The sequence below is a fragment of the Megascapheus bottae genome, chromosome 6 (assembly GCF_031878675.1).
Source record: "Megascapheus bottae isolate mThoBot1 chromosome 6, mThoBot2.hap1, whole genome shotgun sequence".
Lineage (NCBI taxonomy): Eukaryota > Metazoa > Chordata > Mammalia > Rodentia > Geomyidae > Megascapheus > Megascapheus bottae.
In genome coordinates, this window is record NC_143514.1 from 36,426,085 (window position 1) to 36,442,604 (window position 16,520).

The 16,520-nt window shown below is 34.0% G+C and overlaps 1 protein-coding gene across 1 annotated transcript in view; it reads left to right on the plus strand.

Moving 5' to 3' along the window:
* Positions 1 to 14,556, plus strand: part of Negr1 (neuronal growth regulator 1) — a 791,453-nt gene extending 776,897 nt beyond the window's left edge. Inside the window, exon 7 of the mRNA XM_090334607.1 lies at positions 10,752 to 14,556. Coding sequence (XP_090190733.1) covers positions 10,752 to 10,876 — 125 coding nt within the window. The 3' untranslated portion in view covers positions 10,877 to 14,556. The remainder of the gene's footprint in view (positions 1 to 10,751) is intronic.
* The last annotated feature ends 1,964 nt before the right edge of the window (positions 14,557 to 16,520 follow it).

The window sequence follows — 16,520 nt, forward strand, 5'->3', positions numbered from 1 at the left end:
TTCACATGTTTATAACATGCACACACACACACACACACACACACACAAATCCTGAAATGAATATATTGGAGAGTGGTAAATAAATCATTACCACTTGGACCACATGAGGAATACATAAAGCTTTGAAGAAAGAATTTAAGGGTTGTAGGAGAGAGGAATATTTTCCAGTTGAAGCCACAATAAAAAATATTAGAACCATGTGTGATTTTATATATTAAGAAATGTATCAGGAGGCAGGACATTCATTAGACAATGGTATATCAGTAAAAGGAAAAATAGTATCTGACTGTGGGTTATACATTTCAGATAGTGTATGTGAGAAAAATGATTTCATGGATTTCTTTAAGTTTTTTTTTTCATTATTAAGAATAGATGCCTGCTAAAAATGTCATAAAAGCCCACCCCAGGATGCAACTGAGAAAAATATCATAAGCCAAAAAGTGTTAGTAGACAGTAGATATTTGTTTGCTTTCAGTTGATATACTTATCTAAAGTTTTGTACATTATTGTATGCCATACACCACAGAGCACTTTGCTCTGCAAGGGAATATGAAGCCATACTGCACAAAGCAATCGGTACTTTGTCTTTTTTTGCCATTAGAAACTTTTTATTATTTAGCATTTCAGAAGGTTGTCCTAGTCATTTAACTTTTTTCTGTTCAATTATTTCTTTTTTTATTAAAGAATTTATTAACGTTGATTTTTACATCATATTTTAAATGACAAGTTTAACAAACAAATGTTCAAGAAGAGAATCTCTGTTTACAATCACTGGGACTTAGTATTTAGAACTTAATCAAAATTAGGCTAAGAGTTTGTATGTCATAGAAACATATTAATTTATGAAATAAAACATTATGTCTATAGAGTCATAGGTTTTTATGTCTATATAGTTATGTTTATATTTCCATTACTATGTCCATAGCATTGGGTATGCAGTGGTCTTTTTTAAGTAGAGTAACTGCTTAAAAGTGTTTATAAGCACAAGAATTTTAAGGAATATTGGTGAGCAACTGGACAAAGCTGGAAATGAGTTAAATCCAGCGAAACAGTGTGTTAGGTACCTAATCTTTGTTGTAGGTGCCTGAGCTCCATTTTTGTGTGGGGGGGGCCCTGTGGAGAACCATGCAGAATACACTCCACAATTCTTTGCCCTGCATACAGCTGATTTTCATAGCAAGTGATAAAATAATCAGGCAATGAGAGGACATAAGACAAAACAAAAAAATGTGCAAAATTTGTATATTTGGAAATTATATTTAATGTGAACATAAAAAGCAGTTACCTGTTAAGTTCTTATTTTGTACTCTTGTGGTAGCTTGTAGGGAAGAAGTAAAGAGAAGGAAAGGAAGATGAAGAAATGCTTGACCTAGGCCATTTAGGAACACAGAGTTAGGTGAGGAGGAAAAGCTTTGTGCAAGGCTGTGAGGTAGCTGTGGGCAAGGCCATGAAAGATGAGTTTGGATTACAAGTCATTAGGGACTCAGTGAAGTGTGAGATAACAGAGGTGACACTGAGCTAGTTTCTCAAGCAATCACAACATATCAGATGGAGGCTAAAGAACTGGAAAGTCGTGGAAGGTGAATCACAGCCAAAATTATATTTCAACCATTGTATACTATGTAAAGGAATCATAAACAAAAATGATACCGCACCTGCAACAGAGTGGCTTATTTTTCAGGAGGAGCACTTTATTATGACCATTACTACCTCAACTCACAGAATTGATCACATGCAGGACATTTTCCAACTTCTGGACATTTCCTTTTGAGCCAAAAGAGAATCTTCACTGGCTCATCTTGGATAGCCATTGCTGTGTTTTAAGAGCTACAATTTTATTGACACTCACATAATACTGTGTCCAGAACTACGCTTAGTTTTGCCATTTACTTTATCTAACACTATGAAGACAAAAGTTGTATCACCTGAGAAAACTGAGGCACAGAGGTGCTGAGCCAGCATCTTTATTATTAGGAAATAGAGTATACCCATCACTAATATATTCAAATAAAAGTCCAAAACAAGGGAGATTCTTCATTATTATTGCTGCCATTAAACATTTTTTGTCATTATCAATATCATGGTGGTAGTACTGGGGTATGATTTCTGGTCCTTCCTCTTCAACCATGACCCTTCACCCTCATCCCCCCCCCTATTTTTGCTGTAGTTATTTTTCACACAAATTCTTGTGGTTTTGCCCATGTCTAAACTATAATCCTCCTATTTCTCACATGATAGATGGAGTTAAAAACATATACTGCCATATCCAATTAGTGAATTTAAATGAGGTATCATTAACTTTTTCTTTCCAATCCTAGCCTTGATACCTTGTCTTTATATCAGTTTCTTGAAAAGTTACCAAATGTGACTCTTCAACAGTTCACTTGTGTGTGTGTGTGTGTGTGTGTGTGTGTGCGTGTGTATAGGTTTGTGCATACTGTGTATTTATTATAAATGTATAGTCTTGTACTTGTTCTCTTTAAAGACATTTTCACCAACATGGAACCAACATGATTTTGCAATGATAGCAAGTTCCAAATTCCTAAAATCTTAAATATTGTATTGGCTTCTTTGTAGTATTTCTTTGTTTTTCTTGTGTTTTATAGTAGAGCCTCATCAAAATGCAGAAATTAGAGAAATGAATCTATAATTCAGTTCTTCATAATAAATATTTGATAGTGCCAGCCCCTTGATCAAATTCTGTGACTGATACCAAAGTAAATTAAATATGATCCTTGCTTTCAAGAAACTTAGACTCTACTAAGGAAGATGCATATGAGAGAATTAAAGTACAGGTCTAAGTAAATGGCTGTGGGAGAAAAGAGAAAAGGGCAAGGTAGGTCCAACTGTAGCAGTTAGTAATTTACAGAAGCTACAAAACAACTAGGATTGGAAGAACAACCAGCATGTCTTATTTTGTGTGACACATAAGCACATCATTCAGTCCTACCCTCTTCATCTTTCCACTTGTGGAACTGAGGGGCTGTGCATGGCTCCCCAAATTCCTCACAGTTTCAACACATAGAGACCACAGAGGCATGGAAGCCCAACTCCATAGCAGGATGACAGTACTATCTGGACCTTAGAATGGAGGACTGTCCCTGCACTGTGGCTCTAGCATGAGAATGTAGAAGAGAATAGATAATGATGGATAGACTGCAAAGGTAGCTAATGTGTCAAATGTCCTACCAAGTCATTTGGTTTTTACTGTTTGTCTAACAGAAGGATTAGAGAGCCATTGAGAATAACTGAAAATCAAGCTTGAGCAGAAGCAGTGGAATAATGTAAAAAATTCAGAACTTCACTGGCTTCTATTGAATTGGAAAAGCTGAACAAACAAAACAAGTCAAAAAGGTTGATTTTGTATCCCCCAACCCCCCTCACAAAAAAAGAGAAAGAAATTCTTAATCCTTAAAGCTCAAAGAACAATTAATTCCAAAGAACAGGAAATAATTGAGTTTGAGGCTACACACAAGATATAAATAGTAAACTTTAATAAACAAGATAATGTGATCATGAAAATACCATGTTTAGATACACTATACAGAACTTGAATAATTTCATATGCACATAACTATTTATACAGAATCTTAATATCTCCTTTAACTTGCAAAACTGTTTGCCCATCTGAAATTTTTCCACTTTGCTTTTACCACAATAGCAATGTAACAATGCAGATACAGCTGGTGGCAGTGACCACTAGTAACCTTAAGAACAGCTGGTATTCTCTCTTTTTAATTGTATTTTACTGACCTGGTAATGTATAGAGAGGTTACAGTCACATTCATCAGGTAGTGGGTACATTACTTCTTGAACATTGATACCCCTTCCCATGTTTTTTCCATGCTTTCCCTCCCCCCACTCATTCCCAATCATCTTGTTTTCCCCTGACCGTCCCTATTTTAAATAAACAAATAAATGTATATAAAATATGCCAGGTACAAAAGTGAGATAAAGTAATAACATGCAATAAACCATAAAGGAAAGCAAAAGAGAAAAGAAATAACTTCCCATTAAGAACAACAATCACAAAGATAAACTTCTTGTTTCCATATCCTGGAGTTCATTTCACTTAACTTCATCCCATATGGACATAGACACATCGCTTTTAAGCTATTGTGATCCTCTGCTAGGAGATTCCTAGAGGTATATTAAGTGGACTTCTGTTTTTATTTCTGTAAAACCCCTCTTTTGTCTGCTACGTGAGGCCTTTTAAGCCAAAACTAAAATATAGGCATTCTACTTACTACATGTATACTTTACACAATCAAGTCTGTTTGAACACATTATGAAAATAACTACACAAACACTCAAATATGTAAGGTCACATTACAGAAAATCATCAGCAAACCAGCTTCAAATACATGACTGAGTCATATTATTTTCAGCTCCATTTGGGGTTATAAAAAGTTTTCTGTATTGTCCACATCCTTCTAAACAGATCTAGCATCAAGCTATTCACAAATAAAGGTATTCATTGACAAATGCATACCTTTTATTTCTCCATGTTGTGCTACTGTCATATTTCTGAATATGTGCTTTGCAGGGACAACCATATGTTTAAATATATAATGTCATTATCATATAGCTATTTACATTACATATATATACATATGATTAGGATATATGGTGTAATATGTATTTTATATTATATGTAATAAAATATGAACTTTTACAAAGTGAGTTCTCAGAGGAGGCTTCTCTGATGTTGATAAGGTTTCATGTATACTTTTGTGCCCAGAGATGCCTTGGTAGTTGCCAAAATAATAAAGCAGGCAGTGAAAGTCTGTGTATCAGAAAAAAAAGAAATTAAAAAGAGAAATAAAATGTTGTTATGATTTTTCTACTCACTGTTTACGACTTTGAAAAAATATTATTTTATTATTGTAAAAGAGAAATCAGTCTATAAAGAATATTGAAATATCTAGGCATTCAGTGTGTGTGTAGGGGATGGGGGCTTGAACTCAGGGCCTCCATGCAATCCCTGAGTTTTTTTTTCCTCAGCGTTAGTGCTCTACCACCTGAGCCACAGCTTTGCTTTTCACTTTAAAAAAAACTAGTGATCTATTTATCTGATATGTTGTATATATGCATATTTGGTTATTTGAAATCGGATAGGGAAGGGGGGAAAACAAGATGAGGGGCGAGGGTGAGGGGAGGGAAATGGGGACCAAACATGAGAAAGGGTATCAATGTATGTAAAGTAATGCACCTTCTATCTGGTGAATATATTATAACTCTTCTATTAATTATAATAAAATATATGAAAAAAACTGGTGATTAATTGGAGATACTAGTCACAGGGGGGTTCTTTCTTGGGCTGGCTTTGAACCAAGATCTTTATTTCTCAGCCTTCTAAGTACCTGGATTTATAGGCATAAACAATTACTGTCTAGTAGCTATTCCATTTTCAATCAAATGGAAAAAAATAAGATCTGAGCATTAGAATAAGTATCTAAAGAATTTCATATAACCTTAATCTCCTTATTTAAGAAAAGTAGACAAATATTCATTTGCTAGCCTTATTTTTTTCTAAATGAAAGAAGATTGTGTGGCAAGAATTTGAAACCATATATCTAATTTTTATATTTTTGTATTACATTTTTATATTTATATTCTTCATAGGGACACATGACCAAAGACTTACTACTCTACCAGAACAAGAGCTTCTTGAAAAGTGGACTGTGTATAGCTCTTTGCATTGCCACAATGTATGGCATCTTTCAAAATTGCTCAAAAGAGGCTTAAGCTCCTCCTACACTATGTAATAATACTGGGTTATACTGTTAATGTGATCTAATCAGTGGTGCATAATTTTTCAATAATTAATGTGTTCTCTATTTTGAGCACAGATTAATCACTCTCTTGTGTGAAATCTAATCTGGGTATAAATCATTCACATCCATTAAGATGTAAACTTTCTAAGAAAAATGTAAGTTGAGGCAAGTTTTGTCTTATGGGAACAGAATGAATACAGAAAAAAAATTACCTATAAAGGTTGCAACAGGAATTCTAAAAATATGATGCAAAGCTAGTTTAGTTAAAGCCTGAGTAATTTAAGGAAGTTGCCTAGGCAAGTAATTGGTATTGTACCAAGACTAAATATTTCACAGTTACATTTGCTCTTGCCTAAAAATAAAAACTAGAGCAATACAAGGGAAAACTGCCAAGACTGAAAATAATATGCAGCAGCTGTAAGTAATTGGGAGTGATAATCATAATGAGACAAGATGTAAGATATGTGTTAAAAAGCAGATTGGATCTTCCTGTTGACAACTGGAAGAAATCCCAAGGGTTTAAATCCCACACCTAGCCTGGGCACTTGTGAGAGAAAGTGCCTCCAAAAGCAATCTTGGAATTAGGTCAGCCATGCAACCACTCTAGATTGAATGTAACCTGCTGTTCTTCTTGGCAAAGCCTAAGAGAAGAAAAGGAAGGGGCCATTCCCCCTGAACTTGAGGAGACTGGAAGCCAGAGAAGATTATTCAAGCATGCAGCAGTAAATAGATGGCATTGAAAAAAATCCTTTCAAAGAAGCCAAGAAATTGTTGAAAAAAAAAACAACCCTGCTATTTATGTGTACTAAAATGGAAGATAACTCTGTAAGAACAAAGATACTTTCATTTAACCAATATAGGTGAGGAATGAACCAAAATGTGCTGGTTCTAGAGAAAACATCTCAAGCCAATCAGAAAATTCCATGGGGATGGGACCATCCCTTATTTGCTCATTAGCACAGAGTGTCTGGCACATAGAAGTCACTTGCTAAATAAATGAGCTGATGCAGAAGATCTCACTAATATTTGAGGGAGTGCTTATGGCTTGTTAGATGGAGTGTTGGGTGGTTTACATGTATCAACACATTTAATCTCCTCAGTAACTTGAGATCACACCAATTTTGATTCCCAGATGATGACAGTGAACAGTGAACTAAGCAGAGTGAAGAAAAATGTCTAGTTTGGTACAAATTGAAATGACTGGAGTACCAATTCAACCCAAAAGCTTCTGTCCCCTAAATTTCTACATTAAATAGAATGATATCTTTTTTAAAACAAAAATGACTTAATTTTACAAGGAAATTACAAAGAATGGCAACCAGACCTAAATTTTGACCTGCAAAAAGCACAAAAGCAATTTCCTGACACAAACCTCTCTTTTATCACTGCTTTTTTATTGTAACATATAAAGGGGTTACAGTTACATTCACCAGATAGTAGGTTCATTTCTTCTCACACATTGATACCTTTTCTCATGTTTTTCCCCATTTCCCTTCCCCTACCCGCCTAATCATCTTTTTTTCACCCCTTCTCTAAATGCACAAATTTTTAGGAATATTTTCTCACATTTAATGTAATAAACATCTCTTAAACATATTTGATGGAAGGTACAAATACACATGATAAGAAGGAATGTTTTATAAGTTGAAAATGAAAAACAACATAATGCTAAGTCCATGGAAAGATAACTGTACATTAAAAGAGACCTTGTATGAAATCAGGTGTAAGGAGATAATCATTATTGTTAAAGGGACTGTAGAGAGCCTCATGTACCTAAGCCTAGTAAGTTGGATTTAGCCAGAAAACAGGGATTCATAGCGGATGCCAGATGATAATGTTTTTGTTTATCCCAACAGGCAATAGGAAATCCTTGAAAACTTCTCAGTTAGTGTGGGCTTTTACTGCTTCCTGTATTTATAACCTACTGTCCTGAGAGTGGTCATGTGATCATTTTTAAGGGCCCAAGATTTCCCATGCATCTCATATCACTCAGAAGAAAGCTAGACTTTTGTATCTCTGATCATATACACTCTATCCCTTTTACTTTTATTTAAGGTGTATATTACCTTCATATTCACAGACACTTATAAACATTACAGAGAATCTACAGCAGTTCTTACCTTCCCAGAGGCGCATCTCGGTGATGCCTAGGGAATTTAGTTCTAAGGATTAGACATAGGATGATGAATGAGTATCAAAAGACAGAGAGTGGGAGGGGGGGAGAGAGAGATACAACTTGAGCATCTACTAGGCACCAAACTTCATATCAGGAAACAGAAAAATAACATATCACCCAGTGCCATAAATCAACATGTACATAATATTTTACTATGTATTTTCATACTAGTGTAATGGAGAAATACATTTTGTGATCTAAGAATGCAAAGGATTGATCATTGTGGAAGTAGAAGGGATTTGGAAAGATTGCTTTAATATATTTAAAAGACATGATTTTGAGGGTTATTGATACTCTACCCATTTTTATTCTACTTAATTTATCATGGTAGCAGAAAAAAATGACCTTTGCTTTGTATGCTTACCTTTGAAAAATCTTTTACTAATGTATGAAAATATTTAACATATTTATTTATTATACTCAGAATTTTAAATACCAACCACAATGATAAGCAGTTACAGAGATGTTCATATAGTAATTCACTTTTTATTCATATTTCATTTATATTTCTCTAAATATTCTTCTAGGATTTCATCAGAGAAAGTAAGAAATTCTGTGGTTTACATTAAATGTGCTATATGCCACATAAAAACTAAAATGTGATGTATTCAATAACAGACTTCTTTATCATTTTTTCCTTTCTTATTTTTACAGTAGCCTATTTGTTACTCCTATTTATGCATTAAATAGCTGTATTTCCTATCAATAAAAAGTAGTAGCTTCACTATTGGGATATCACCCACAACAAGTAGACAATTGCAGTGTTGAGAAATCTCACACTGGCAGAGTCCAATGAATCTTTCATCCCTTTTAATTTTGTAGAAGTATAAACAATAGAGTTTTTTTCTTCTTGTTGCATGGCAACATAGTCATTTGTGAAAGTTCCATTAAAAATAGCCAGCTGGTAATTCAAACTCGGTGCTACAAAACTGCTCCTGGATGTGTTATGGACTTTGGGATGAAATAATATATTTCTTTATGGCAGTATTCAATTTCTACTAGCAAATAATGCTTAAAGTACAAGTAGTTAAACTATGTGGTTTGCTTTTGTGTTATTATTGTTGTTATTATTATGGTAAGAAGAATCCTTTAGGAGCAAATCTGGGAATGCCTGTGATATTTAACTTTTAGAATTCAATATAATTCACATGCAAGAAGGCAATTGTCCTTTTATGGAGTAAAATAGAAACCACTCCAAAAACGTCGGCCATAATCTAAACTAATTTCTAGGCGTTCTGGGAAATTCGACATGACTTTTAGGCAAGTACCAAATGTATCAAATCATGGTATTTCTAACTCACAAATATAGATACATATTCAATTGCTTCAAGTTCTTCACATTTTTCCTTCAGAACAGAAACATAAATGCTTTCCACCAGCCTAGATCTCCACTTTCAATCCTCTCCCCTTCTGGCCTCAAACCTCACGGTCAGGCAAGACCAATCAAATCTTAGATGCTTGAATTCTATCCATTCTCGCTTTTCCTCTTGTTTTTCATGTGTCATTTCCTCTTACTAAATGGTAGTTATTTTCGCACACCTCTTTTAGCATTACTCCCTTGCACAAACAGATTTAAGTGTTTATTTTCTGGTTTACTGCAACTGACACATGCAATCAAATGTTCATATATTTTATTATAATTGTTTGAATAATGTTTCCTACCCAGATAGAAGAAGCTCTTTTCCCCCTAGCATTTTTTACAATATTATTTCAAGAGATTTCCAAATGCATATATGATTGAATATTGTCCATGAATACCTATATCTACAACTCATATAGGAGTATTTAATGTAGGTATAGACCCATGCAATGGATCCTAAGTGTCTCATCATCCATTCTTTTCCTTTTTTTAATTTTAATTTATTGCTGGGATGATGTACAGAGGGATTGCAATTATATTCATCGGGTAGTAGGTACATTACCTGTTGAACCCCTTTCCATATTTTTCTCCCTCATTCCCTCCTCCCAACTTCTCCCATTCGTCTTGCTTTTCCCTTACCTTCTGATTTTCAAATACATAAATAAATGTATATACAATATACCAAGTACCAAAGTCAGAAACTATAACAACATGAGATAAACCTTAAGGGGAAGAGAGGGGAAAAAAGAAATAATTTCACATAGCACATTAAGAACAGCAATCATGGGCTAGGAGTTTAGCCTAGTGGTAGAGTGCTTGCCTAGAATGCACGAAGACCCAGTTCGATTCCTAGGTACCACATACATACAAAAAACCAGAAATGGTGCTGTGGCTCAAGTGATAGAACGCTAGCCTTGAGAAAGCTCAAGAACAGTGCCCAGCCTCTGAGTTCAAGGCCCAGGGACGGCAAAAAAAAAAAAACACACACAATCACAAAGATAAGCCAATTATTTCCATATTCTGGAGTTCATTTTCCTTACCCTCATCCTATTTGGACATACATGCAAAATTTTTCAGCTATTATGATCCTCTGTTAGGAGACTCCTAAATGTATACTAATTGTTACAAATGAGGGAAACCATGGAGCCTATGTTTCTTTGGTCTGGCTTGCTTCACTTAATACCTCTTCCATTCTCACCACAACTCTGCCTTGTTGCATTATTTCTGAGATTTCTATTGTGGCCTTGAGTAGGCCAAAGCTCTGCTACATTAGTCAAACAAGCTTCACGTTCTCATAGAGCAAAATAAGATGTGAACCTAATTCTGTCTGATCCTAAAGTCAATGCTCAACTGTACAACCCAGCTGCCTTTTGATTATTGTTAAGACCCTGAAAGACTCAAATTTGATTTTGATTTAATCTTTTCCGTTTCATTCCAGCTCCAAGTACAGCCCAGTATGGAATTACCGGGAGCGCCGACGTTCTTTTCTCCTGCTGGTACCTTGTGTTGACACTCTCCTCTTTCACCAGCATATTCTACCTGAAGAATGCCATTCTACAATAAATTTAAAGACCCATAAAAGGCTTTTAAGGATTCTCTGAAAGTGCTGATGGCTGGATCCAATCTGGTACAGTTTGTTAAAAGCAGCGTGGGATGTAATCAGCAGTGCTTACATGGGATGATCGCCTTCTGTAGAATCGCTCATTATGTAAATACTTTAATTCTACTCTTTTTTTTTTGATTAGCTACATTACCTTGTGAAGCAGTACACATTGTCCTTTTTTTAAGAAGTGAAAGCTCTGAAATTACTTTTAGAGGATATTAATTGTGATTTCATGTTTGTAATCTACAACTTTTCAAACGCATTCAGTCATGGTCTGCTGGGTTGCAGGCTGTAGTTTACAAAAAACGAATATTGCAGTGAATATGTGATTCTTTAAGGCTGCAATACAAGTATTCAGTTCCCTGTTTCAATAAGAGTCAATCCACATTTACAAAGATACATTCTTTTTTCTTTTTTATAAAAAAGCAAATAATATTGCCTTCAGATCATTTCTTCAATATAACACATATCTAGATTTTTCTGCTCGCATGACATTCAGGTTTCAGGAATGAGCCTTGTAATATAACTGGCTGTGCAGCTCTGCTTCTCTTTCCTGTAATTTCAGCATGGGTGTGCCTTCATGAAATAATATTTTTTCTTTTTGTCTCCAATGACTATAAAATGTTTTAGAAATCCTACAATTTGGAAACAAAAATAAACTACAATGATAAAGTTGAACTTTATCCTCTCTAAAGAACGGAGGAGCTATCAGACTGTATTGCTTCATTACCAGTGGGGTTTGAGGATTTTGCCCCACAATAACTCAGTTTTCATGATGAAAAACAATTTAATAACACAACAGCAAATGCACCATATGATTTCTTTACTTTAAATTAAATGTTAGATCCTCTGTGGGAAATAATTCTCTTTAAAATGACAGCACAGTCAACTCAAGAGGGTATCTACCAATACAACATTTTTTTTTCTCACTATTCCAAGCCAAAATTTTAAAAGATGATTTGTCAGAAAGGACAGAGTCCTATCACCTAACACTACATGAGTTGGTAAACATTCTACATTAATTTGGCTTTGTTAAAGGTAGGTTAGGGTGACAGAGGCAGTGTGCTCTTGCAGACAGGAGCATTTTGCACATCTTCTGTCTAAAAATACCATTCACTTGGTAGTCTTAAATGCATGCTATATTTTGTAAAAAAAGAAAAAGAAAAAATGTTCCAAAATGTATTATAACAAATACTCTATATTAATAGGAAGCAGATCAATCCCCAAAGTAACTAATTCTTCAGTACAATCTTTTTATAGCCATTTCAGATCAAAGTGACACCAAAAACTTACCATGCTTTATTTCTTCTTACATGACATATGTAAGATGTGATCCACTAAAAATAGGACATCAGTAATGAGAATACATTAAGATACATTAACTACTGAATTATTGTATTACATTTTTCTATGTAAAAAACTACATTTTTGAAGGAAAATGCTGTTAGTCTATCTCTTATATTACAGGAATAGGCCAATGGTCTGACTTTTAACCAAAGAAAGACCATAGCCTTGAAAGCCATTTAACAGGTTTGATGAAGTTGTCAATTTCAGCACACCTAGATTTCTACCAATGGTCACCTTTGCAAGTCAAACCAATGACAAGAATTTTTACAGAGGTCATACATATGTGAGATAATTATGTCCTTGGAGGAATAAATGAAAATTGTTACCTTGTTCAAATACAATTTAGATCCAAAGTACATCATAAACCTATTTTAATTAGAAAGCTAAATCATAAATGGAGACATAAATATAGTCTTCCCACAAAATGGCAATAATATGAAATAATGCTGTTAAATTTATTAGCTGTAAGAATTTATGATATGTTGATTAATGTATTAAAATGGGTTTTTAAAAATATGGCATTTAAACTTATTATTTATTTGCTTTTTTAAAAAAATTATTTGTGGAATTGGTGAGCAAACTACAAAATATTTTCTTTGTATTGCAGCTTTAAAGTGGCACACTCCATAATAATCTACTTACTAGAAATAGTGGTGCTACCACAAAAGTGTTAACCATCTGTACCATTGTTTGAGAGAAAGAACCAGATCAAGAATGCATATTATACAGTGATTGTTTTCCTAGAGATAAAAATACCTCCTCTTTGTAAGGTTTGTAGGGTAAATGTGAGGTACATTGAGGTATAAACTATGGATGAACCAAATAATTAGTTCAAAGTGTTGTTATGATTCCAAACTTGTGGTCTGGTGTTTTTCCATAGGATGTGACAGAAGTACAGTCATAGCTCAGTAGCTATATGTATTTGCCTTTATGTTAGATGAGATTTTCTTGAGTGGCATTTTTAATAGAGGAGGTATTCACTATGTTTTTTCTGTATCACAGCAGCATTCCTAGTCCTTAGACCCCCTGGACAGAGTGAAATCATGAGTATTTATGAGTTCAATATTGTTCAAATAAGGCTACAGTATTTGCTTTTTTGTGTGAATGTATTGCATATAATGTTCAAGTAGATGATTTTACATTTATGGACATATGAAATGTCTGATTACTCCATTTTATGAGTCCTGACTGTACAAGATTGTTGCAATTTCAGAATAGCAGTTTTATAAATTGATTTATCTTCTGATCTAAAGCAAGGTTTTTAGCTATTCATTCAGCATTATTTTTTCCACAAGTCCCATTTGTGGGATTCCTTTTGTTGCCCCTAAAGGTTTTTTTTTTCAAAGATAGAAAAGTAAAGAGTAGTTGAGAAAGAAGAATGAAAAGGAAAGAAAAAGAAGTATACAGGAAGGACAAAAAGAAAGGAAGAGGGAAGAGAGGATGAAAATGAGGGAAGAATGAGAATACTAGGGTAGTAAACATCCATTTGCATTCTCAGTTTAACTGCAAATGGTATAATTATGTTTTATGATGACCTTATTTGAAATGTAAGTCCTGTTACACCAATAAATTCCTACTGCACAGCAATTACATAAGAAAAGTACTGCCCAAGCTATAGTATTGTATGCTTTTTTGAGACACGAAGATTTGAGAGAGAGAATTTCAAACATAAAGTCACTTTTGGGGGGTTTGTAACTTCACTGAAAAAATTAAAGCTTCATTGTAACATGTAAGCTATATCTAGAAAGTAGACTGGAGAGCTAAGAAAATTACCCGAATAATTCGTGACAAAACATACGCATAAATATATATATATATAAGTACCCCTACATGTGAAGTCAGAAAACTGAAAAACTGAACTATCAAAGTCAATCATCTATATTGATCAAATTGCTGAATAATTGTTAATTTACCCATTGTGCTTAGATTTGTGAAACAGCCAAAATTTACCTATTTAATCTTTTCAATAAAATTGTTTTTTTTGGAATCCAGAAATGATTTAAAAAGAGGTCAGGTTTCTAACTATTTATTGAAGTATGTGGATGTACAGTATTTCAATAGATATGAATATGAATAAATGGTATGCCTTAAGATCCTTTGAATATGTATTTACTTTAAAGACTGGAAAAAGTCCTTCCTGTCTTTTAGTAAAACATCCATATTTCATAATCTGATGTAAAATATGTTGTACTGTTTCCAATAGGTGAATATAAACTCAGTTTATCAAGTAATTATGTATTTGACTCATTTTGAAACTCTATTAGTATAAAACAACAAAGACATCAACGTTAAACATGTTCCTGCTCTTCTCTTGATTTTTTTCTCCATTACATCTACTTATACTCATGGTATTTTGGTACTCAAAACTCTTTCAGCAGAAAAATTTCGATGCTGTAATTATAAATAACTCTATGTTATGTCCATCCATTCTTTGAATTCATAAAGAATTTGACAAATTTCTCTACTTCCATCATAGAACAAATTTTTCTAGTGATGCCTTATTTTATTTAGAAATTTTACTAGCTGAAATGCAGCAGTTAATAATAAAGACTGATGATAAAATTCTGGCCTTTCACTCTAAGGAACTGAAAAGTTAAAATGCCTGTAGGAACAGGCACAGTAAAATTTCTTAAGACAGCTGGGTATAAAAAATGAAGAATATAGACATTCCTCAAGTTATTTACATATAATTTATTTTAAACATGTCATATTCATAATTTGGCTGAGAATATAATATGCAAAGGAGGCCATTGCAGATGAATGATTTGAGCTCTTTCTCTCAAGTCTAGAATCTGAGGTATAATCAAACAAATAACAAACCATGAAAAAGGTCCAATTTGATTTAGGAATCTATTTTGAAATATGGCTGTTATTGTTATTCTGGAAAAACCATATGTACCAAATGCCTCTTTTTCAAATACTGACTCTCCTGGAGGGGGTAAAAAGTAAAATCACAATAATATATTTGATTTTTCCACTGCCACATTTTTTGACTTTTCAAACTTTTCCTGAATGTAATTATTGAAGTAGAAGCATATCGTTGCCAGGCCTAGAAATCTAGTACTTAAAATATAGCTAACAGGTCAACAACAGTTCAGAGCATAGATACTTCAGAACTACATACTGGAATCCAGAAAGTAAGTATTTACTTCAACCTGTCAGGGAAAAAAATGCAAGTAAGGATTTCAAAAGAAAATTTCAAAGAGTAATTCATTTTATAAAGAGATCCCAGATCTAAACTCCAGAAAGCCTGAAAATGAACACTCTCTCCTTCTCTCTCTCTCTCTCTCTGTCTCTCTCTCTGTCTCTCTCTCTGTCTCTCTCTCTGTCTCTCTCTCTCTGTCTCTCTGTCTCTCTCTCTGTCTCTCTCTCTGTCTCTCTCTCTCTCTCTCTCTCTCTCTCTCTCTCTCTCTCTCTCTCTCTCTCTCTCTCTCTCTCTCTCTCTCTCTCTCTCTCTTTTCTCTCTCTCTCTCTCTCTCTCTCTCTCCAAAGAAGTACATCCCTTTACACATATACTTCTGGCCAAAATATTCCAATCTTACAGAAAAAAAAAGAAATTTGAAATTGGTATTTCTAGTGGATCGAGAAGCAAATCCAAACAGTCTCCAGGACTTAGGATCAAGCATTGTGTTCCACCTCAGGGACAGATGGAACATTGGGGTTCACCTTCAAGTTTTAGGATTTAATCATCTTCTGTCTTACAATGGCAAAGCAACTTGGCAGACATTGGTACATTAGCTTTCATAATACTTTAACTTTAGAAGATACTATTAATGTCACATACTGATAATGAAAATAAAATGCAGAAATTTTGTCACTGGAAATTACAGTTCTAGAGTATCTGAGCCAAAGATGGGATATAAAAATACTCCTCATTTGTTTCTATTACCATGAGCCTTCCTAAATCTAGGGAAAGGACTGTCATCTCTTTGCCACTTCAGAAACATTTATATGTGTGTTTATGTTTACATAGCTTTATAAAATTGCTTTAATTTTGCATACATATATTTATTTATATGCTATCCACTTATTGTCCAATGCACAAGATTGTACTATTTGAAGGTAAAATGGATTTTGCAACACATCTAAGACTTTTGACATGTGAAACATGTAGTGCCAGTGGCTTTAGGTACACATTCCTTGATTGTTTAAATCCTTTCACTCTTCTCACAAATGAAGAATCTTGTCATAATCACATACATCATAATTTCAGATAGAATTTTAAAAGCACTATTGAGCTTGACCACTCCATTGTGA